Source organism: Anoplolepis gracilipes, chromosome 9, assembly GCF_047496725.1.
Source record: "Anoplolepis gracilipes chromosome 9, ASM4749672v1, whole genome shotgun sequence".
In the NCBI taxonomy this organism is placed as follows: domain Eukaryota; kingdom Metazoa; phylum Arthropoda; class Insecta; order Hymenoptera; family Formicidae; genus Anoplolepis; species Anoplolepis gracilipes.
Window position 1 is genome coordinate 5,406,553 of NC_132978.1, and position 24,693 is coordinate 5,431,245.

Below are 24,693 nucleotides of genomic sequence, written 5' to 3' on the forward strand. Positions count from 1 at the left end.
GAACGTTGCTTGCCCAGTAACAAATAATGGTTGAAAAAACATCTAATAAACAACGATATCGATTCGATGTCTTTATTTCTTACTGAGTGAGCAACGCTAGAAAACATACTATTTAGTTGGCATAAGAAATAGGATTCTCAAAAATAATCATGAAATCAAGATGAGTCCAACGCGAAAATGTGACCGCGAAAACGTGACCGCGAAGACGCGAAAATACAACTACGATTATGAGACGAATGTAAATAATAACGCGCTATGTCATCAAAGCCGAATACCATAATATTATTTTACATATTTCGGAATCGTTTGCTACGTATTTTAACGCATTAAGATTTATCTAGTATAATACGTATTATCGTAATGAGAAAGAGAGAGTGTGTGTCATTACGTTCAACTTTGAGGTGACCGAACGCGAGTCTGTGACGCACGCGTTTGAGTGGGAGCACGTACGTACGCGCTATCATTACGCTTGCCGAAGTCGGAATGAATGAATGAACCACTGCTCACACGCTAATGTCCCTTCCACCTCTTACTCACGTAACGCAGCGATATCAAGGAGAAGGGAGAGTATGTCCTCTCTCACCTCGCGCCAAAACAGTAATAAAAGCGTTGCTACGTGCAGATTCGGAAAAAGGATGAGATAACGGAAGAACGGAACTTACCCTTGTCGAAACGCGTTAAAATCTTAACGCTTTCGACTCGAACGAATTATGCAAGGCCGGATCTGGTCAAAGACCTTGAGAATCTTTTTTACTGGGTCAGTAAGCCGTTCGTTCGGACCGGTGGTCTCTTTTTGGTAAGGGAATTTAATCTTTATTACGCGGAACGGGACCTTGTGCGATCTGGGAGTCAGGGAAATATAATTTTGAAAGGGTTAATAAATTTGATTAATAGATTAAAATTTTAATTTTATGCATTTATTAATAAAAAATGAAAATATAGATATATAAGATTTTAAAAATTTATTAAGATTATAATTACCCGATAAAAAATTTCTTATATATAGCTATGCAGAATTAAATATAATTATACAGTATTTTACACAATTGTCTATAATTATAGATGACAGCGTATAAAACGTTATGTATATTTATATATAAATGGATTGATAGCTGCAATTAGAATTATGTATACATACTTATACACAATGCCTGCAACATTTTATGTATAATTATATATAATTATACATATATAAAGTGGACAAATTTCGTATATAAATTTGTATAATTAGATTGTCTGATTATATATAAAAATTTTTTACCGGATAGGTTAATCTAACTTATTAATGGGCTGAGTGTGTGTATCGTGAGTATGTGGGAGTTCACGGGTGTTACATTAATTCGGAAGGACGTCAGTCAGATAAATTGGAAGTGGGCTAAGCGGGACTTATTACCTGACTGGTATTTATACAATAATTCTTAAATTTTTAAAGGAAAGAGCAGGGAAGGAATTATAATTCTTGGAAACTAAATCGTGGAAGGGGGAAATTTCCTTCAGAGAGCCTCTATTGGAACGGCGAGGGGATATCTATAACTAGGGAGGAACCACGGGATAACGGATCCCGCAGGGTTGGACGTAAGGACGGAGTACAGAGTTTCTAAGTCGACGGGGCCAGGCCCAATTGTATATAAGCCGTCTGGAAGGGGATGGCGGATCTCTGGCAGGTTGTTGAGTAGATATTGGAGAGGCTCTAGAGGAACGGGACGAGGAGCTTCTCGATGTTCGGAATTATCGGATGGTTCTCTTTCGGTGGATCTTGCGTTTTCCTTCTCGAGGTCGTCGACTACTTCGGCAACCTCACAAAGGGTCTCCCAAATTTTATCTGACTCTTCTTGAGAGTCAGGTAAATTTTGAGGGGAAGATGGGGGTGAATCGCCCAAGATGATAGTAGAGGCTGAGGAGGGTGGACGTGGAGGGGGTTCAGAGATAGAGGGAGGTTCCCTGGAAGGGCCCGGTAAATCGAGAGGAGATGAGGAGGGGTGTACGTGAAAGGATGATACTATGGGATGTGAAGGGAGAAGGGAATCGACAAAGGTGCGAGGAGAAGCGTCAGGTGAGAGGGGTGGTTTCGGCTCTCTTGAAGGAGGAGGGGGAAGATGGGACTCTGCGTGTGTGTGTGGTGATTGTTCGCGGAAAAATTGATTTCTTAATTCTATATTAAGATTAGAGATATCGTTTTTAAAATTATAACCTGCTGTCGCCTGAGCCAACACTCTTCGGGCACGTCGGTTCTTAAGACTGCGGCGACGTTTCGCTTTAGCCTTTAGGCGTTTCGGATGACGGGCTCCACTATGAACCCACGCAAGTGTTAAGAAAACTTAACGTTTATTTTTGGCGAGACAGTTCTAATTAGTAAAATTTATAATATTCCTAATATAGTTTAAGTCAGTGAAATTATATTATTTGAAACACATAATATAGGGAGAAGAGAGGAGAGAGAAGAAAAAAAAAGAAGGGAATAAAACAAAAGGAAGGAAGTAATGAATAAATTATAATGAATGTTTAAAGGACCAGAGGAAAAATGGAGTTCCGGAGAACTTTGCTTCTGCAGAGAAAATAGAAAGAATTTGCAGGTTCTGCCTAGTTACATTTTGTACCAGTATACGAGATACCGGTTCCGCAAAATACACAGGTATCCGCAGAGAAAATAGAAAGAATTTGCAGATTCTGCCTAGTTATATTTTGTACCAGTATACGAGATACCGGTTCCGCAAAATACACAGGTACCCGCAGAGAAAATAGAAAGAATTTGCAGGTTCTGCCTAATTATATTTTGTACCAGTATACGAGATACCGGTTCCGCAAAATACATAGGTACCCGCAGAGAAAATAGAAAGACTACGTGAAAATGAAGAGGATGGAAAATAAACAACAAAAAAAGGAGAACTAATTATAATGACAAGGGTAAAATGGGGAGTAAACCGATCAAACAGTGATAAATAAAAAAAAATTAAGAACTGTCTCACTCTAATTATAATAACAAAATTTTCACTGGGGAAGGTGAAACAAACAGATAAAATTATTCGCTCGGTACTCACTACTTCTTGAGTGCGTTGGTGGATTTTAAATTCTGAAGAGGACCTCGGCAGCGGATTTCGTGGGATCGGTCTGAATTTTACAGGGGCTCTGGTTAGCGGTCGAATCCTTCGTGTTGGATGGCACAACCGCTTACAATGTGTGACACTGTTTATTGTTTTAAACTTTTAATTCGCACGCAACCACTTACAATGTTTGACACTCTTTATTGTTTAAACTTTTAATTCGCACGCAACCACTTCACAAAGAGTCTGTGTTAAATATGAGGTAAAGCACACGTCGCGGAATTGAAAGTATTAATACCCGGAAGTGTTAACACCCGAAAAATTAATAATGGAAATGGAGTAATCTATTCCGCGTCTTGAAAAAAATAATTGGTACTGTGTACGAGAGATCAAACCGTAGTAGTGATATCGCGGCGCATTGCTCTTTGCATTAAATACTAGAATTTGTACCTCCTCTCCATTGAACAATTGGACGAATTAGAATTTTAATTAACGCCCCCATATGCTTAGAGGGGTGTTTCTTTCGACTTCGAGTCTCAAAAATTTTTCTCTATTGGTTCAAGAGATTTTTCCGTTTGGCCAATGAGGAGTTTGGTACCGTCAGAGTTGCTTATCGCTATTTAGAAATTTATTATAAACAGCTGTCACTTTAGGTGGTACGTCAGGCGAGCTCTCTTATCGAATGCTTCTTAAGTTTTCGTCGCCGTTTCAAATTTATGATTGCAGTTCTAAACAACTGCTTCGAGTTACGGTGACTCTATTTTATTTAAAATTCTTTTAGAGTTTAGAGAGCCGTTGAGTGTTTATGCTCTATTCAATTTCTAAGATTTTTTTAGTTATCTTATTTAGAGTTGGTCTCGCCTTACGGAGGTTTGTTAAAATTTTATTGTCCACGTAACGTAAGATTCGTGGAGTGTGGCTAAAGTGACAGCTCTCACGGCTTAATATTTCGCCGTAGAGCGTTCTCAGAATCACTATCTTTAAATGTTTATGCATTCCCTTCGAAAAGAAAGAATCGTGAAGTCTACAAGACGTAACAGCGTGATACTACGTGATAAAACTTGACGTATTAAAATTTATATGTATATAAAGTGATTCTAAAATGCGTAAAATTTCTTAACTAATATGATGCAATACATTCGACATATTTAACGCGATTATGAAATATAATGCGTAAGCAAAGTACTTTAATCAAAGTAATCTTATAACTTGCTGTGTATTAATTGCACAATGATTCTATTTCCTCTTCTTATATTCATTATAATGAACTTACATTGTAATAAAAATTATGTCAATAGTGTTAATGATTATTTGTGAAAAATAGAATTCTTTTATTTAATTGGTTCGGTTAAAAGTTAAAATATAACATTGCCACACTTTTGGCATAGGAATCTTGATCTAATCATTGGATCAGTAAACCTCCATATTGAATGAGACGATAACGCGACTATTTTAAGGATTACAAAATTTATTTTATCCTGTTTTGAAATCTCCTCTTTGTTGCAAAATCTTACTCAATGATTGAAAGAAGCGTAAACTATATAATATTAATAATATGTTTCGGATTTTTATTTTTTTGTATATACAGGGAGATCTATTGAGTCATTATCTCTAGTTAATCAAGTGTACACGTACTCAATCTCACGCGTGCGGATCTTCAGAATCGATTTTTCTTAAAAACTTATTTTTAATTTTATGAAAAAATTTTGTTCTATTTTGTTTCCACTTATATTTGCACAAGTAATTATTTCCATTTTGCTTTTCTTTTCTTAAATATTGTGGTGAGATCCATTGTATATATAATAACTTTTAAATATCTCTTCTATGAAATATGTATATGTAACATTGCATTTATAAAATATATTTAATAATATATGTATGTGTGTGTGTGATACATTTAAAAATATTAAAAAAAATAAATTTCATTATCTGCATAAATTTTATACTCTCAAACAAATACACACGCACGCACGCACGCACGCACGCACGCACGCACGCACGCACGCACGCACGCACGCACGCACGCACGCACGCACGCACGCACGCACGCACGCACGCACGCACGCACGCACGCACGCACGCACGCACGCACGCACGCACGCACGCACGCACGCACGCACGCACGCACGCACGCACGCACGCACGCACGCACGCACGCACGCACGCACGCACGCACGCACGCACGCACGCACGCACGCACGCACGCACGCACGCACGCACGCACGCACGCACGCACGCACGCACGCACGCACGCACGCACGCACGCACGCACGCACGCACGCACGCACGCACGCACGCACGCACGCACGCACGCACGCACGCACGCACGCACGCACGCACGCACGCACGCACGCACGCACGCACGCACGCACGCACGCACGCACGCACGCACGCACGCACGCACGCACGCACGCACGCACGCACGCACGCACGCACGCACGCACGCACGCACGCACGCACGCACGCACGCACGCACGCACGCACGCACGCACGCACGCACGCACGCACGCACGCACGCACGCACGCACGCACGCACGCACGCACGCACGCACGCACGCACGCACGCACGCACGCACGCACGCACGCACGCACGCACGCACGCACGCACGCACGCACGCACGCACGCACGCACGCACGCACGCACGCACGCACGCACGCACGCACGCACGCACGCACGCACGCACGCACGCACGCACGCACGCACGCACGCACGCACACACACACACACACACACACACACACACACATTTAACAATTATCATTTATTTTTCTTTCTCCTTTTGTCTACTTTTTACGAAAATAATATTCTTTATGTGCGCGTATATATAATAATATTCTTTATGCATAATATAATTCCAATAATTTTGTAAAATATATATATATATATATATATATATATATATATATATATATATACACAATTTTAATAATTTCTACAATAGTACCTATATTATTAGCCATAATATGTATAAAAATGAAAAAAAAATTACGCGCAGCTAAAATAATGTAATGAAATATATTTATAATATGAAAATAAATCTGTATTTTTCCATACTTTTCGAATCTACAATTATGATTATGGATCTAGCACGAACTAATCGGTTGTTTTACCATAAAAAGTAGATCTAGTTATGTAGTTCCACCGACTCTAAAATGGATCCATTTATCGCTACTATACTGTAAAACCATCGTATGAAAAACGGCATATCTCTTCTGACTTCTCTCTCGTATTAAGAAATTTAGAAGAAAAAATAAAATCAGAATAAAAATGTAAATGTTAAAAATATTATCGTAAAAAAATCGACAATATTATCTACATTTACATTATATTATACTAATGTTCTTTTTCTGATGATTGTAATTTCCTTAAAACAATTAGATTTCAATGAGAATTTTTTATTCTTTTGTAGCCAACAAAATTAATTTATATAAATCAAATTTATAAAAAAATTTGGCTTTAAAAATATTTATAAAAAAAATCATGAGATATAGCAAGACAAAAAATTTATTATAAAAATCTAGAATTACAAATATTTTAATATTATATAAATCACACATTCTATACTACAATAATATATAATTTATTATATATTTATAATAAATTTTACTATATACACATATTATTTCTTATATATATATATATATATATATGTTTATATTTTATTATTTTTAAATTCTGAAGACATTCATTTGGCAAATAAAGCAAGTTGCATATATAAAACTCTACATTAAATCTTTATATTTAATGATCAAAAAATAATACATTTTATATAAAAAAATTATGTAATTATTATCTAGTTTATTTTATAGTTTTCCAATTATCATGTTTATTAAAATTTTAATCATTTTCATCTTCAACTGTTTTTAAACTACCAAATACTTGTGATGGTATAATTCGTTTTTCAATTGGTACGTCTGAAAATAAATAAACATTATTAAAAAGTGATTTAGCGTGTGTATCTGTACACGCGTATATGTATAATATATAAAATCATTTATTTTCATCATATGAAATTTCGATGACAGATTTACGTTTAAAAGTTCAGAATTGATTTGTTTCTTAACAAAAATTGTCGACGTAACAGCTCTTCAAAATCATTAAAGTAAGTATAATTAAACTTTAAAAGATAACAATCTCATTCTCTTCAATTATTTAAATTTAAACTTTTAAATATAATAAAAAAATAATTTTAATTATAAAAGTATTTAAGACAAATATTTGAAAAAAATATTTGCAAATGATAAATTTTCCTGATACATTTATGAAAAATATCATAAAAATTTAATACGATGAAAACTCAGTCTTGTATACAGGGTGATTCAGACCACTCGTGCAAGTTTCGAATGTCTCGAAAACCGAGAACGGCAGTCAAAAATATTTCCTACAAAAGTTGTAGGGTTTCAAGTAACGCATTACATAATAATATTAGTACGACCTTGAATAGCGTTGTCAAGGTCACGTGAAGGTCACCTTCAATTTCTTAAATGGAACCTACTATTTTTTCTTACATATTCTTATAGCTTACCTTAAAAGCTTTCCAAAACGCTACAATAAAATATTTTTTCATTAAATACTTTCGAGTTAGTTAAGGATTCAAAGTTGCAGTATTTTGACGTAAAATACAAGATATCTCATAAAATATTCATTTTTCGATTAACTTATCTTAATACTTTTATGCATAGAATAATGGGACGAATCAATTGGCATTAAGAAAACACATAATTATCTTTAAGAAAAAATCTGAATTTGCAACTGGCAGTTACACATTTTTACTTTAACATAATTTTGTGTTTCAATTACGGCAATTGATTTGTCTCATTATTCTGTGCATAAAAGTATTAGGGTAAGATAATCGAAAAATGAATATTTTACGAGATATCTTGTATTTTATGTCAAAATATTGCAATTTTGAAGCCTTATAACTCGAAAAATGTTTAATGAAAAAATATTTTATTTAGTGTTTTGGGATAAGCTTTTGAGGTAAACTACAAGAATATGTAATGAAAAACAGTAGGTTCCATTTAAAAAATTGAAGGTGACCTTCACGTGACCTTGACAACGCTGTTCAAGGTCGTACTAATATTACTATGTAATGCGTTACTTGAAACCCTTTCAACTTTTGTAGGAAACATTTTTGTCTGCCGTTTTCGGTTTTCGAGATACTCAGCTGACACAGGTGGTCTGAATCACCCTGTATATCTGACTAATGTTGACAAACAAAACAGAAAGGAAAAAGTCTATATATATGTATATATACATTTATATATACATATATATATGTATATATATACACATATATACATATACATATATATATACATATATATATATATATATATATATATATATATATATATATATATAACATTTTAATTTTAAGCTACTTGTAAATGTCAATTTACCTTCTTCTATTTCTTCATCATCTTCGTTTTCATTTTCATCTATATCGATATCAATCTCATCTGGATTATTCACATGAGATTCTTTACCATCTTTTTCTGTTCCACCACGTACAAATTTAATACCTCCTTTGATATCAGCAGCATTGTCTGTAAATTTAAAATTTGTTAAGATATATTTTGTTAAAAAATAAAGAAAATAAGTATTAATCTCTAATTACCTGTACTTGATGTAATTTTACTATCTAATAAACGCATAGCATCCATTGGAACATCTAATATTTGATTAGATGCATTATTCAACATTTGTGCAGACATCATGTTTACTTGAGTATTATACATAGCTTGCACACTACGCTTAATTCGTAGCATTTCACGCATTGTATCCTCATTTCCATGCCTAACTTCAAATTCTTTCCAAACTTGCCAGAACTTTGAAGTGACCTATATAGTATTTTAAAATGTTTCAAAAATTTGCTTTATCAAAGTTGTCATGTTGCAAAAAGAAAGTTCCAGTTTAAATTTCTAAATAATTAGTAATTTCAATCGCTTGTTAAATTAAAATAAATACATTATATATGTAATGCTGGTTTTTTGTGACAATATACTATAAATATTTTTCATATCATACCCTTGGATCACATATTTGACTACAATGTCCGTATATCGCTCTCGCTCTGTCTACTTCTCCTAATTTGGTTTCCATTTCTGCGAATCGTAAACACATTTCTCTAGTATTCTCATCATTTAAGACTTCTATAGCCTTTTCATATATCTGTCGAGTTTTCGGCACTCCATATATATCTGCAGCTTTCTTTATATATATGTTGAACATCTGCAAATTGAGAAATTAATTTCTAAGTTTTTAATTTCTAATTTTCTAAGTTTGAAATTAATATACATATATAAAATTAATAAAAAGATGCAAAATATTTAAGTATACAGCAGTACACTTCCTTTTACAAAAAAAAAAAAAAAAATGTTTTAAAATTATGCATAACTTGTTAGCATATATATAATGATATTACATCAAATCTCTCTTCCGGGAGAACAGCATTTGTCGCTCGTTCATATACAGACATAGCATGTCTTGCTAAACCATGTTCTTCTTCTAATTTTGCATATAATAAATATAAGGCTGTAACAAACAAAAATTAATTATTCTCTTTTTATATAATATATTGATTAAGATAAAAAACAAATTATATACCTTTGGCGTATTTTGGTGGACAATGTTCTAAACATTGCTCAAACAAATCCCTGGTACGTTCTAATTTCGTACCACCATAACGAGTCAAAAATTTTGTGAGATATGTATTCCAAATGTCATAGACATTAGGCCATTTAAACAATGCAATACCTTTTTCATATGCCTAAAAATAAAAATAATTTTTTAAAATGTTATTAGATTTTACTAGATGCATACTATCCGACAATAATAATTCGTTCCGTTCTTCTACCAAGATAAATATGGGATATGTAATATATCCTAAGTAAAACTCACTATAGAAACGGAACGAATTATTGTTGAGCAGTGTACGTGTGTAATTGCTAAAAAATATTTAACATACTCTAAATGCTTCTTCAAAGTAGTTGTTTTCTTCTAGAAATAGTCCATAATTAATGATAATTTGAGGCGTCGCAATTTTCAAGTCGATTATTTTATCATATACCGCTTTACAAGTCTGTATAATGAACATATGTAAAATGAAAAATATATCAGCAATGTAATAAAAAACTATGATATACTGCATATGTGTAATAATATATACATACTTTAAATGTTCCAAAACTTTCTTCTAAATCTGCATACATAGACCATACTTTCAAAGATTTGTATAGTCTCATTTGCACTGTTTCTGTTTCATCATGATACGCCACTTTTCTAGCTGGCATTGTAGTAGCACGATGCATGAGTTTTAAAGCTTCTTTACAATTTCTGTATAACAATGCATAGAAAATGTTTATTTAAATTCAATTATTCTTTGCCTAATTTAACAGCAATTTTTCGCTATTTGTATACAAAGGTTACAAAATAAATATTTAAACGAATAAACCGAACTTACCCATGTTTAATTTCTATTTCTGCCCATTCACACCACACTGAAGCAAGATCATCTACTTTCGTATATGGAACATGAGTCGCCTTTTCAAATACCACTCTAGCATCTTCAATTTGTCCATTTTCCTCATAAAATTTGCCAAATGCAACCCACAATGTATGTAATTTACCAACTGCTAATTGTGGTTGCACTGTCTGCACTGCTTCTGTGTATGTATTAATTATCTACAAAAGTATAAACCAGTTATAATAATATTAATAAATAAAGATTTATCTATAAATTTTACGTAACGTTCTTTTACCTCATGTGGTTGCCCTTCATAAAGCTTAATTCTTTTGTGCCATTCTGCTACATTATGTGGATTTTGTCGTAGTAATACAGAATTAAGTAACAATAATCTTCTTTCCATAAGATGTTCTAATCGAGCCAGTCTCAATTCTAATTTTATATCATCTAATGCAAGAAAAATGTAGTTAATAATCAAATTTTTAATAAATATGTAAATATATATATTGTAAGTTATATTAACAAACTGAATTATAATATACACATTATTTACCTTCTTCAGTGGAATTTTTTGCTGCTTCTTCTATAAGTTTTTTAAGACTAAGTTCCTCAAATTGTGCATAAGCATCAAAAACTTGAGTAAAATCTCTGACGGTAGTAACAGTCTGTATAGCTTCTTCATAAATATCTCTTGCCTACATAAAATATATTCATTTTAATAGATAATGTATAGAATACAATATTTTATAATAAATAATATACTTGTAATAAATAATGTTAATTATATATATATATTTAAAATTGATATACCCTTTCAAAGAGACCACTTCGAACATAGTAATCTGCTAGTGAATTCCATAAAGGTCCCAATTGGTCTGTATAACGTCTTAAACCACCTCTAATAATAGCATCTACATTCAGAGACTTTATTTTAGCAGGATTTTTTGATATTAAATCACATAATTCATTCCATAATTGATGATTAGATTTTCCATGTTTTGATACAAAATCATCTTGATTTACAATCTGTGCAAGTTTTACAGCAGCCTCATCAAGTTTACCAACTGATATTAGATATTCTATATATTCTTCCGTATCTTCTGGTGCCAACTATACATACACACACAAATATAAATATATATGTATATGCATTTATATAAAATAAATAAAATATATGCATAATAAAACAAATAATTTTGCAAAAAACAAATAGTTCTCTCAAATTTTGAAATCTAATCTTATACTAGTCAAAAATTTGAAGAATATTAAAGTATTAAGTAATAATACTATAAATTGTTACAAATATTAATATTATTAAATATTAGTGTTATTACCTTTAAATATCTTCTAAAGACCCTGACAGCAGTCTCATAAACATTATGTTTCTTTAAGAAATTAATATATAATGGCCATATACGATGATGCTGTGTGATGGGAAGTGCTCTAAGAGAACGATCAAATACCTGACGTGTTCGTGTTATATAACATTGTTCAGTCATTAGTGTACAATAGTCCATCCATATGCGTGGCATTTTATGCATAAATACCAAAGCACGTTCAAATGCATTATTAACATCTTCGTACAATGGATCTGTTATACATCGATCTTTTAACTGGTTCACACGTTGTCGAAGATAATTGTACCACAGCTTATAACTGTAATAAATGATAAATATAATAAATAATATTTAAAATAGTAGATAAAGTAAATGTACAAGCAGTTATATACCACAAAAGATATAAAAAGTGCTTTTACCTGCCTGGAAGTTCTTTCAATGCTCGTTCATACACCACGTTTAAATTTTTACTCTTTGAATTTTTTAGATGATCGATGTAGCGTTGCCAATGTTTGACTGAATATGGATTTCGTAAAATTTCTTCCTCATATGGTAAATCCTCCTCATTCTGTTTAATAAAATTTTTAAGGTTATACACACATATATGTACGCGTAATATTTTATGTAATTATAAAATATTTTTATAAATTATAAATGTACTTACAAAGGCATATAGATTTTCTTCATTATGTGTATCTTCTGAAACAAATTCCATTCTTTCTTTACGTTTTCACAAATATCGTAAATTCTGAGAGCTTTCCGGCATGAAATACACATAAGCATAATGTCACATGATTAGCTTAAATAAAAAAATTTTTGAGACGTTAAGTTAGGTTAAAAATTCTCTAGACTCAACAACCAATTGCGTGACAATATTTGTGTTGCACGCATGCGCATGAAATTTCTCTCGAATTCGCGCAATACTGCTTGTGAGGTGAGTGTGCTCTCTAAATATTCATTATTATATGCAATAACAAGTAATAATTATTACCGGTTACCGGTTGTCAAATGTACACAAAGAGATATTCAATTATAATATTAATATAGTGTTAAATGAATTCGTTAAGTATAGATATAAAATTTGAGTAACAATACTGTCTAAGCTATCCTAAGATACATTATGTTAAATATATTTTTAATTAAAAATTTAATGAATTTTTATTGTAGAGAGCCAGACATGTCCTCTAATAATGCAAACATACATGTTCCACAAAACTCGAAGAAGGAAAAGAATAACATTCTAACCGCCTATCATATGCTGCAATTTTCAAAGCAAGATAAAGATATTGATGCCATAGATATTGAACGCAGATCTCTTGCTATGAAAAATATAACAGCAAAGTTATTGTAAGTTGAATTATAGTTTTCTGTCACATGTCTAAGATTTACTGTATCAAACATTTTATTTATTTTTAAAATATTACACATTACAGTGATTCAGAGGATACAGCAGCAGTACTTTTACGAAGAGATCTTGAAGATTATCATACTTTAATGACAGATACAAATAGAATAAACAATTATTACAAACAGATAAAATCTCAATTGCAAGATGTAAAAAATGATCCATTGAAATGGAAATCAGAATTAAAGGATGAAGCTGCTACTTTGAATCTTATAAAACCTTTGGTTTGTCAAAAAATTAATACTTTAGCTTGCAAAGGAAGATCTTGTAATGATAGGGACATAGAAAAAATAGTAAATAATTCAAAGAGAAGCAAAGATGTGCAAGAAAGAAAAATCTCTTCACAAATACAAGTATCTTCTAATCAAAACTTAAATAAAGAATTTTTGTTGAAGCCTGATAATAGTGAACAAAATATATCTACATGTTTTACAAATATCCATGGAAATGACAATTCTAGTAAACAGATAAGTTATATCAAACAAAATGCATTAAAATTACAATCAAATAGGCATTCTTCTTATCAGAATTTAGATAAATTTGTACAAAAAAGACCTACAATAAGTAATAATAATACAAATGATACAATTGACGGGTTGTACGGACGGACAAATCCACATGCACCAAAATTAAAACGAGCTGCTTCTCCACAGTCTAGCAATGAAGAGACAAAAACAGAAAACAGCGCACTCGATTCTTTTAGAAGCGCTAAAGACGAATTATATATTCAAGAAATGAAGAGAAACAAATCGGCACCAAAAAAAACTCTAGGTGGTCGTTCAACGGCCAATTCTCAGTTCGTCTGTCCATTTAAACGAGATAAGGAAAAGTCAATACAGAGTAATAATCCATTACAAAACAAAACAAATACAGAAGAAGTGGAGGATGAGAGACTAAGAAATATCGATCCAGAGATGATCGAGTTAATTAAAAACGAAATCATGGAGTCGGATAAGACGATAACGTGGGACGATATTGCAGGTCTCGAGTACATCAAGAAGACTGTTAAAGAGGTGGTAGTATTTCCTATGTTGAGACCAGATATCTTTACCGGTCTTCGTCGTCCGCCCAAAGGGATTTTATTCTTTGGTCCACCTGGAACGGGAAAGACTCTCATCGGTAAATGCATTGCTTCACAGAGCAAGTCCACGTTCTTCTCGATTTCAGCGAGCTCCTTGACCTCTAAATGGATTGGCAATGGTGAAAAAATGGTTCGCGCGCTATTTGCGGTGGCCAGGGTTCATCAGCCGTCTGTTGTCTTCATCGATGAGATCGACTCGCTATTAACGCAACGTTCGGAAACAGAGCACGAATCTTCTAGGAGACTGAAGACAGAGTTTCTTGTACAGTTGGACGGCGCGACGACTTCGGAAGATGATCGTATTCTGATTGTCGGTGCAACTAATCGGCCTCAAGAATTAGACGAGGCAGCGAGACGGCGTCTTGTCAAGAGGCTGTACGTTCCTCTGCCAGAGCTCGAAGCACGCAAACAAATAATTAATAATTTATTGAGATCAGTACGCCATAATCTCGATGAAGCTGATATTATGAGAATTGCAGAAAAATCGGCAGGATATTCCGGCGCCGACATGAAGAATTTATGCATGGAAGCGAGTATGGAGCCGATTCGAAGTATCCCTTTCCATCAGTTGGGAGATATCAAAATGGAAGAAGTGAGGCATATAACGAGTTATGATTTCGAACAAGCACTGATTAACGTGCGCCCGAGCGTGTCTCAGTCTGATTTGAACATTTATATTGAATGGGATCGTACTTATGGCTCTGGTAATGCGCAAAACTCTAATAAAAAATGATACAATCAATAAATAAGTATTTATAATGTGCTGATTGTTGAAAAAAATTCTCTTATATTTAAATTTTTTTTTAAATATTTTACATAATATCAAATTTTTGTAATATATGTAGCTTAAAAATTTTATATACGAGTTTTGTCATTAATTCATTATCAAGATTGATTAAAAACTTGATTCTTTGTTTATAGTAAAATATGACATGTATTTATTGCAGTAATATTACCAATACATATACGTATAAATTTGCATATTCTTTTCTTTAAAACCAGAAAATTTCACCAGAACAAATCACCTATAACTTGGAACAATAATAGTCTAGATTAATTATATACTAAGAATGTATATTTAATATATTTTTTAAATATACGTTACATGAACTGAACAAATAAAATGTCTATTTTGTAGATAATAATTTTTAGAACAAAAATTATTAACTTTCATTTAAGAGATATACAAACTTTTACTGTAAAATAATAACAAAGATTGCTGTTATATATATAAAATAAATATTATATTATTGCTATATTTTTCCAAAGTTGGTATTAATAATTTTATTTAAACAAAAGTTATTAATATTTATAAAAGATCAATGCTCTATCACGACATGATAGTAAAAGATTGCGATTATAATATAAAATAAATTACGCATGTACATAATGTGTATAAATTAAATATTTTTTACTGTATTTCTCTTTCTAATTTTTGCTTATTTTTCTAAAACGTACAAAACTAAAAACGGTTTTCAATTAATATCAGATATGTATATCGCATTTTAAATTAAAAACTTTATTCTGTGAATAACACAAATGTGAACTTTCCATAAATTATTAGTACTAGAAATTGTATAATCTAATTCAACTCCATGTATATGACGTTTTAAATTATAATTTTGTTAATACAATCGGCATCTCTTTAATCTGAGTTAATAGCTCAGGATACATTTCTATTAAAGTTATAAATTCTGGAGTATTCTCAATATCTTTTAAATATAAATTGATAAAACTTTTGGCATACTTCTCTAACATTTCTCCATTATATAAACATGCCATCTTTAAATGTTCTACAACGTTGCTTACTGTTGTATTTATAATTAAGTCGTTTTCACATTTTAATTTAAGATTTTGTATATCATATTTATCAGTTGCTATAAAAAGCTCATACAATGCATTTTTCTTTGTGCCTAGTGTAAATACATCACCAGTTCGTACAAAATCTAATAATGTCTTTAGAATATCATAATTTATATCAGTTATTATTACTTCATTCTTTACACTTTCTATTAGACCATTGTTAAACATAGCCTCGAAGACTTTACTTTTTGAACATAGTAAACTCTTATTTGCTTCAAGACGTTTATTGTCTACTATAAATGTAACAGACAAGTCAGATTTCTCCTTACGAACCATCAGTATCTCTTTATCTGTATCGTCATTAAAAATATCTGTATTTTTTGTTGTAGCATGTCCCGAAACGGTTATACTACTGTTATATATTTGTACAACTACATTGAATTCAAAGTGTATTGTAAGTGTATCGTTATGTGATAAATACTTATAAAGGGAAGAACGTGAAGGAATTAGTTGATACAATAGATGAGAATTCGAATTATTTTTTAAATCTAAATGTGTTAGTCGTAATACAGAAGCAATTTCTTCTTTCTTAGTCTTTAAAGAAACAGAATAAGAAATATTTCTCAAACAATTGTCCTTTGTGCTTGTGTTTTGCATATTTTCCACCAAATAAAAATTACACCGATGAGCTTTCTTATCAGGAATCATTTCAAGATGAAAATTTTTTATGTTGCTAGAACATAAAGTATTAAGTTTATACATTTTCAAAAAATCAGCAATACTCCATATATAATAGAATTTGTCTTGTTTTAATTGTGTTCTACAATAGTAAGTGGCCTCTTCATTTATAGAAGACATCTTTGTCATCAACCCTGCCTGCAAATATAATTGATATTCAGTGATATATTCTTATAAACATCAAATATTATATCTTAAAAAGCATTTTATAATTTTGTAACTTTTTTTTATAAGTATAATGAATAATATGCAAGTAATATTAAATAGCCTTTTTAGACTATTGATATTTATTCATTAATTTTTTCTAGTAATTTTATAATTTTATATCAATTAATCATTTGTACAAAAGATAATAACTCCTCTAAAACTGTACAGTACAATCATTATTTAATCCACAAGGTATATGATTTTTTTTATTCACAACAATAAAAAATTGTTTGGATATAAACAATTATTGTGCTAAGTTAATAGTTAAAAAAATTTGATTTTCACTCTAAAAACTTTGAAAAATGAGATTAATTTACAAAAATATTTTTAACAAAAATTATTTTTTAAAATAAGAAAAGCGAGGAATATTTTTCAATATTAGTTTAATTTACAGATCACATACAATAATATATTATTATATCTTAAAATTAAGAAAACAACTATCATTACGTATAGTTACCTATTTCATTATTCCATATATAATTCTACATAAAAATAATTAATTAAACAATAATTATCACTCAAAAATATAAATGAAAAAAGATATTAAATTTTGTATTTTCAAAATTTAAGAAATTTTAAATACTTTTTAGACAATCTATAATTTACAACAAAATTCAAACAGAATAATGCTATGTATAAATTATATGTGTCGCATAATGTAGAAAATATTTAAATATACATGTATATAAAATAAAATATACTCGTATATAAAATAAATATAAGTCAAAATATCTATCAGAAGGGAAAAATATACACTTATTATATATTATAATATATAATGCATAAAATTATAAGTAAAATTGTTTTGTCACAAATTATATTGCCTAATGAAGCTTTTACTCTATACTCTCTTTCGATCAAACAATGGACCAATAAAACAAATAATTAGACCATAATAAATTGATACATATAAAATTATAACTCCATATTAGAAATTGCATCTGATGCATGTGCTTATTTCTATATCACATAAAGTAAATATAAATACTGCAATAATATCGAGTAAAATATAATATAAAATTTAATTTTATTCAATAATGTGTATATTTTTAGAGGAAAAAACATCTAGAATAAAAGAACAGTTTACCTATTTATAAAGTCAGTGATTTAATTCAAAGAACTGAAATTGCAAGATGCTTGCTTCATTATTTTCCTTTCTAATAATAATTCTTCTAATTTAATAAAAAATCTGAATTTAATAGTGAAATGTGTATTATGTAATAAATATAAATATTGTAAGAAATTCTACACACAATTCTCAATCACAAACTTTTACACTCGTATCGCAGCAAAGTTGTTAGCTGTTACTATATAGTGATTGTAAATCATTACAACTTCTTTTGTTTATAGAATTGTTTTGTATATTGTACAACCTGGCCTGAACCTTGAATATAAAAACAAAACACACACAGGAAAGAGAGATTTTCCAGACCGATAATCGTCTACGTCAATATAAATATAAAGCATAAAGCTCGTATCAGACTCATTGTCAGTCAGACAAAGGCTGAATTCAATTAACGCGTATTTGTTAAAAGCGTTTGATTAATCAGAATAAAAAATTTGTTTCTTTTGTCTATTTATCTATTTTCGCTACAAATTAATCTTATAACAATTTTGATCGAGACATTTACATTTATTCACAAATTAAAAAGAGAGTTTTTGTTTAATATTTTATTAATGTATAGTGTTTATCGAATACGAATTATTCGAAAAAATATTTCGATATATTTTGCAAGAATGAAATTGTTGCTCAACGACAAAAAAAAAACATATATTATTTAATCAGTTTTCAACAAAACGTGTTTATTTTTTTTTTTTTTTGCTTTATGTGTGCATTAATATTTAAATAAATTGTACAAAATTATATGTATAAATTAACGAAAACCATCAAAAGTCATTACTCTTCACAATTTCGCAATTTTTAATTTGATATCTTATTGCTAATTAAATTTTAAGTGTATGTATATATATTTTCTATATTCAGTTTATAGATTTTTTTATTTTTGAAATTAAAATTGTATAGCTATAAAATCAACTCTGTATTAAGTGTTACGATTTTATGAATGAAATCTATCATCAGTGTGGAGGATCTCGCCACGACAATAACAAAAGTTTCATCGAGTACGAGGCTGCTTATCCCATTTAAATTTGAAGATTCCTTTGTAATATATTGTGCATAAAAATATTCTTAGATTTATTTAGTCGTCATGATAATGACCGAGAAATAAAAAATGAGCAATTGCTTTTCTTTCTTAACAATTATGCTAATTTGTGTCTCATTCATAAATTATAATCACTTTACTTTTGATCATAAATTACAAATCAATCAACAATATTCAAATGTGCATTCCAAAAGGTGATACTTTCAATAACTATATCTTAATTAAAAACATTTACAAATGTTTCTTCTTCCACATATTTTTACAAATATTTTTATTTTATTGTATTTTGTATTTTTACATAATACAAAAGAAGAACTAACGCGTGAAATATATAAATAACTATCTTCTGTCCGTTTTGCCGATTCCCCTTTTACCGGTAAATAAGTGTTTCGGCATTTTATTGCCAATGAAACGATCAGCTTCGCCCTTGAGACCCTTCTTGGCTATCTTTTTCTTCAATGCTTTATGTGCTATATTCTTTAGTTTTGTCTGCATCTGCAACACGAATAAGTATAATGTATAAATTATATTTTTATTCGATGTATATAGAATTTATATGGATGGCAATATATAATCAACAACAATCTTTCATATAAATCAGAAAACAATTAAAATGAAAGACTGGACTCAAAAATAATAATTTCATTTTTTAAGAAAAATTGACTATCAATCAATCTATATATATGAGTTTTTTTAATAACTTTTTCATTTTAAAATTAATTTTCTGAAATTTTTAAGAATAGTAATAAGATTAATATATTGTGATTACAGAATCTTCAAATATCTCTTTTTTAACATACCACTACGTCTTTAACACCCATTTCATCTCGCGGAGGTCTTGACATACTACGTGCACGCGATTGTGACACAGATTCCAAACGCATGCGTTTCTTAGCAGGTTCTGAACGCGATCTGGATCTTTCTCTCGTTCGTTTAAAGTGTGCCTAAAAAGTTATAATAGTTTATAATCGACAATACTTAAATACATGCATAAAATAGTATTACTAACACTATAATAGTAATTAAGAGAGATAATACCACAACATATACTCGAAATAAAATTTTTTTGGAAATATTTAAATTATATATATATATATAAATGTTAACATTTACATTTTCAGTATCTTCTACATCCACACCCAAATCTTCCATCTGTCCCTTCAACTTCGCGACCGATCGGTCACGAACCCTGGCCGCGGCTGTACGCGGCATAATTGGCTTGGTAGAAGCTTTCATTATTCGCGCCTCGTCCTTCATAATAATCTTCTTTTCTCGAATCTGTTTCGCCAGTTGCTTGATCTCGCGCATTGTCTCCGACAATTCGGGTACCTTGTAATCGTACATACCAGCTTCTTCTCTCAACTGTTCTTCTTTTTCTAATTGATTCAATTTCTGAAAAACGGAAAGAATGATACGTTTTATCACAGCAACTCAACTATATATAGTCTCGTATAACTTGGTAAAACAAAGTTTAAACTGACTTCGAATATATCCGGATCTATGTAATCTGCAATGTTATGACCTTCCCACATCTCTGGTATGATGTCGTACTTTTGATCTCCCTCAATATCGTAATTTTTCTTCAGATCAAGGACGTAATCGTCTCCCATCTCTTCTTCTATTTCCCTCTCCAGTTTGCGTTTTCTCTCAGTTTTCTCTGCAGCATGCTGCCTTTTCTTTAAAACACTCTCTGGTATGCACGTGACGCGATTAGGATCTATTCTTTTCGGCTGAGCAATATGTAATCGATTGAGAAGCCCTTCAACCTATTAATTATCATAAATTATTGTTACAATTGTGTATCAAAGTTTTCTAGAAAAAAAATTTTTTAAGACAAATTACCTTTTTAGTTTTAATCTTTTGATCGACTCTGAAAGCTAACAATCGTTCACAAGCCTCCAATTTTACTTCCATCACACCGAAATCGGTGACGGTGCTCATTTCTATCATGGGTACGTTTGCATCATTCTCAAATGGTTTTAGAACAGCTCTCTTTTCCGGGGGTAATTCATTTAAACGTATAATATCTGTTTTGTTCATCACTATTATTAGAGGCTTATTCGTAAATAAAGGCTTTATGGATTCAAACAATTTTACCTATATATGGACAAAACAGTTCTTATAATATTATATTAAAATATTATGACTATCTCTTTGTGCTCTTCAACTCACTTGTTCTTCTAAAGTATGACCACATTGCTCAGACAAGTCGAAGAAATAAAGCACAGCAGCTCGTAAATGAGCAAGAGCAGTCACTGCTTGCATTTCTATTACATTTCTCTCTTCCAGTGGATGATCTAATATTCCAGGTGTATCTATTACTTGCCACGTCAAGTATTTATAATCAGTATGTCCTACATATAAGGATTTTGTAGTAAACGCGTATGGTTGAACCTCTACATCCGCTCGAGTAATCTGTAGTTTAAATTACATAAAATTAATCACATTAAATACTGCTAATATAATATATGCAACAGTCATTATATATTACTTACTTTTATTGATAAAGCTGCTTTTGCCAACATTTGGGAAACCACATATAATTATTGTGCGCGTATAAGGATCTATACTTGGTAATCTAGCTAAATGTTGGCGAACTTGCTCAAGATATGTTAAATTAGCCGCTTGTCTTTTCATAATAGTGGCCATTCGACCCAAGGCAGCTTTCTTTAACTGTTTGCACCGATATAATGAATCTCCATACTTTAATAAACGAACATAATCTTTTGCCACACTGTAATCATAAAGTAAATTTTGTAATTTTATCGCATATATATATATATATATATATATATATATATATATATATATATATATGTGTAGATATACATAAACATTTTTTTACTTGTCAATTAGATGCCTGGCTGTATTTATCTGTCCAAGAGCTAACTTATAATGATCCTTGTCATATAAAACATTCATTAAATCAGCATAGAAGGGATGAACATCATCCAACTTTGGAAATTCTTGTATTATTTGGGATAATTTATCGTGAAAGTTCTGCTGAGTAAATTTGACTTTTCGTGTATAAAATGCGCGTATTCTTGTGATTTTATATTGCTTGTGGACAACTGTCGGTGTCTTGCGTTGTGTTTTCGATAAAATTATATCAATAAAGTCCTGTGTAAAATTACAAAATGTAATTATTTAGTTCAATGTGTTTTAAGAAACTACGAGAAATTAAACGCAAAATATATCAATTATAATCTAGAATATAAAATCAACCTTCGCAGGTGGAACAACCGCAATTTTCTTGAAATTATATAAAGCCATTTTAAAAATTTTTAATTTATTATCTTTGTATTAGAGAAAAGCACTTCTCTTTTTTTCTTTAATATTTGTCTGAAAACATAAAGAATATATACGCTTTACTCTTATCTTCTTTTACTAAAGCATCACGAAATATGAATAAGAAACAAGCACGTGTTTTAGAGTTTCACTCAGTTTCACCAGTTTAAGGTTATATAAAAAAATGTTACACATTACCCACATTACATAAAGGTAGATTTTCACAAGCCGCTGAAATCGCTCGTTCATATTGTTTAGGGTACGTTTCCGTTTTTTGCGTTCAGCAGAACAAACCGCGTCGTAGCAATAGAACGTGATTAGCTATTACTTTCAGAACCAACAAATCAACGTCGAGTGTTGACAAAACGACGACTCAGCAGTAGAGATCCTCTAATAAGAGTCTCGCCATATGATATCCTCGCAAATGATATCAGTTTTGATTGGTCCTCTATAGTTAAACAATTCCCGCTCATATTTGAATCATATTAACGTTACTATTAACATAAACATTATATTTCAGTAATATAAATAAAAAATAAATGTTTTAGAACTAAATATTATAATCTTTTTATGTTAAACACATCAAAATAATATATATAATAAAAAACTGTTTATATTTAATTTTTAGTAATTAAATTTAATCCTTATTAATTGCATAAAAATTAACAAAATAAAATAAAAATAAAAAAAAATAAACATATAAAACTGTAAGGCATAAGCCTTACCTTCCGCCGCCATTGGCATTCCCCTAGTTTCCTCCCTAGCATTAAGGCTATATCGAGATGGCATTTGAGTCGACAATGCAGATGACGTGCAGCCTGTGATTGGCTGAGAGAGAGCAAGTAATCGAGGCGCGAGAGTTATTGTTTGTCTCGCGAGCGTGACTGGTTTGAACCAGTCAGTCTTTGTCCTGACTCGTAAAGTAACGGTTCGATATACTGTGCGGTTAATAATTATTGAGTATAATAAGCCGTAGAGTTCTTCCGCGGTTGTTCGTGATTGTAATACGAAATACAGTGTGGAACACGTACAAATAATTTCTTTATTTCACCAGTGTGACCACGATTTCTCTTAAGCCCTCTCTTCCTAAATTCTCCGCGGTTTCTTCCTAGCCCGCTCGACTACCCTTACAAAACATGAAATAATAAATTGCTTTATTTTCATGAGAAAACAAACTGTTATCACAAGCATTATAAAAATCTAAAATATATAATATTTGTGTATCTCATGAGAAAACATAAACTACTATCACAAACATTATGGCCTTGTTTACACCGACATACTTTGATACGCGTACTAAATACTACTGGCCAATCATAGCCATTCCATTCTTTAGAAGACTGGCCATGATTGGCTAGTACAGTACTTAGTACGGGTATCAACTGCTCGGTGTAAACTAAGCTTATAACATCAGCGGTCAGCGCATTAAAAGAGGTTAGGGTTAGGGTTAGGTTAGGTAAGAGAGAGAAGGATAGTGAATATATATCTTTCTCTCTCGCAGAATTTTGCCCAGATTGCCAGCTCCGTACAGTTAGCCGAACCACTTTGATTTTTTTATAATTAAAATTAACTAATCGTTTGGTCATCGTTTGGTGATGATTGGTCATCCAATTAAAACGTTTGGTCATTCATCGTTTTTTTTTTAATTAAATAATTAAAATTTCGAAGTTAAATTAGCCGAACATTTTTATTTTTCGTCCAATCGAGTTAAACAAGTCAAATTCGTTCATTTTGAGCCAAAATCTATTACTAAAAAAATTTTCAATAAGATCGGTGAGGAGGACCGCTTATCTTCACATTTACCTGTTTTTCTGCCAAAGTGTGAATCAGCCTTAAAAGAATTTGGAATTTTACCGCACATAATTCTTTTCATTTATCGGATAAACTATGAATCACCAAACGTTGTAAAGAATTTATTCGTGACCACTTAACGATTCTGTATCGAATAAGCTCTTATTTAACTCGATTGGACGAAAAATAAAAATGTTCGGCTAATTTAACTTCGAAATTTTAATTATTTAATTAAAAAAAAAACGATGAATGACCAAACGTTTTAATTGGATGACCAATCATCACCAAACGATGACCAAACGATTAGTTAATTTTAATTATAAAAAAATCAAAGTGGTTCGGCTAACTGTACGGAGCTGGCAATCTGG

At 31.2% G+C, this 24,693-nt stretch overlaps 3 protein-coding genes across 3 annotated transcripts; 1 reads left to right on the plus strand and 2 right to left on the minus strand.

Moving 5' to 3' along the window:
* Positions 1–6,790: 6,790 nt before the first annotated feature.
* Positions 6,791–12,654, minus strand: LOC140669554 (pre-mRNA-splicing factor syf1 homolog). The gene is made up of 15 exons (XM_072899524.1): positions 12,512–12,654; positions 12,267–12,415; positions 11,845–12,166; positions 11,321–11,620; positions 11,064–11,205; positions 10,806–10,957; positions 10,508–10,728; positions 10,218–10,380; positions 10,013–10,126; positions 9,652–9,814; positions 9,470–9,579; positions 9,073–9,276; positions 8,663–8,885; positions 8,445–8,591; positions 6,791–6,956 (listed from the first exon to the last, which is right to left on the minus strand). Exons 1-15 carry the CDS (start codon positions 12,560–12,562, stop codon positions 6,880–6,882), a joined length of 2,538 nt encoding a protein of 845 aa, XP_072755625.1. The 5' UTR covers positions 12,563–12,654; the 3' UTR covers positions 6,791–6,879.
* Positions 12,655–12,811: 157 nt separating this feature from the next.
* Positions 12,812–15,304, plus strand: LOC140669634 (fidgetin-like protein 1). Its single transcript, XM_072899640.1, has 3 exons — positions 12,812–12,908; positions 13,015–13,194; positions 13,281–15,304. The coding sequence occupies exons 1-3, from the start codon at positions 12,901–12,903 to the stop codon at positions 15,064–15,066; spliced, it is 1,974 nt and encodes a 657-aa protein (XP_072755741.1). The 5' UTR covers positions 12,812–12,900; the 3' UTR covers positions 15,067–15,304.
* A 4,196-nt stretch (positions 15,305–19,500) lies between these two features.
* LOC140669477 (nucleolar GTP-binding protein 1-like) lies at positions 19,501–22,712 on the minus strand. Its single transcript, XM_072899354.1, is given in 9 exon segments — positions 19,501–19,741; positions 20,047–20,190; positions 20,360–20,638; positions 20,728–21,012; positions 21,089–21,343; positions 21,419–21,661; positions 21,722–21,980; positions 22,092–22,366; positions 22,472–22,712. Coding segments are annotated over 9 exon segments (1,944 nt in total). The 5' UTR covers positions 22,520–22,712; the 3' UTR covers positions 19,501–19,585.
* Positions 22,713–24,693: the final 1,981 nt, after the last annotated feature.

Coding starts and splice junctions, on each gene's coding strand:
- LOC140669554 (XM_072899524.1), bottom strand. CDS start 12,562: ATGGAATTTGTTTCAGAAGATACACATAATGAAGAAAATCTATATGCC. Junction 9,277..9,469: donor TCCCGGAAGAGAGATTTGAT/GTAATATCATTA, acceptor CTCAATTTGCAG/ATGTTCAACATATATATAAA. Junction 8,886..9,072: donor GTCAAATATGTGATCCAAGG/GTATGATATGAA, acceptor AATACTATATAG/GTCACTTCAAAGTTCTGGCA.
- LOC140669634 (XM_072899640.1), top strand. Junction 13,195..13,280: donor AATATAACAGCAAAGTTATT/GTAAGTTGAATT, acceptor TACACATTACAG/TGATTCAGAGGATACAGCAG.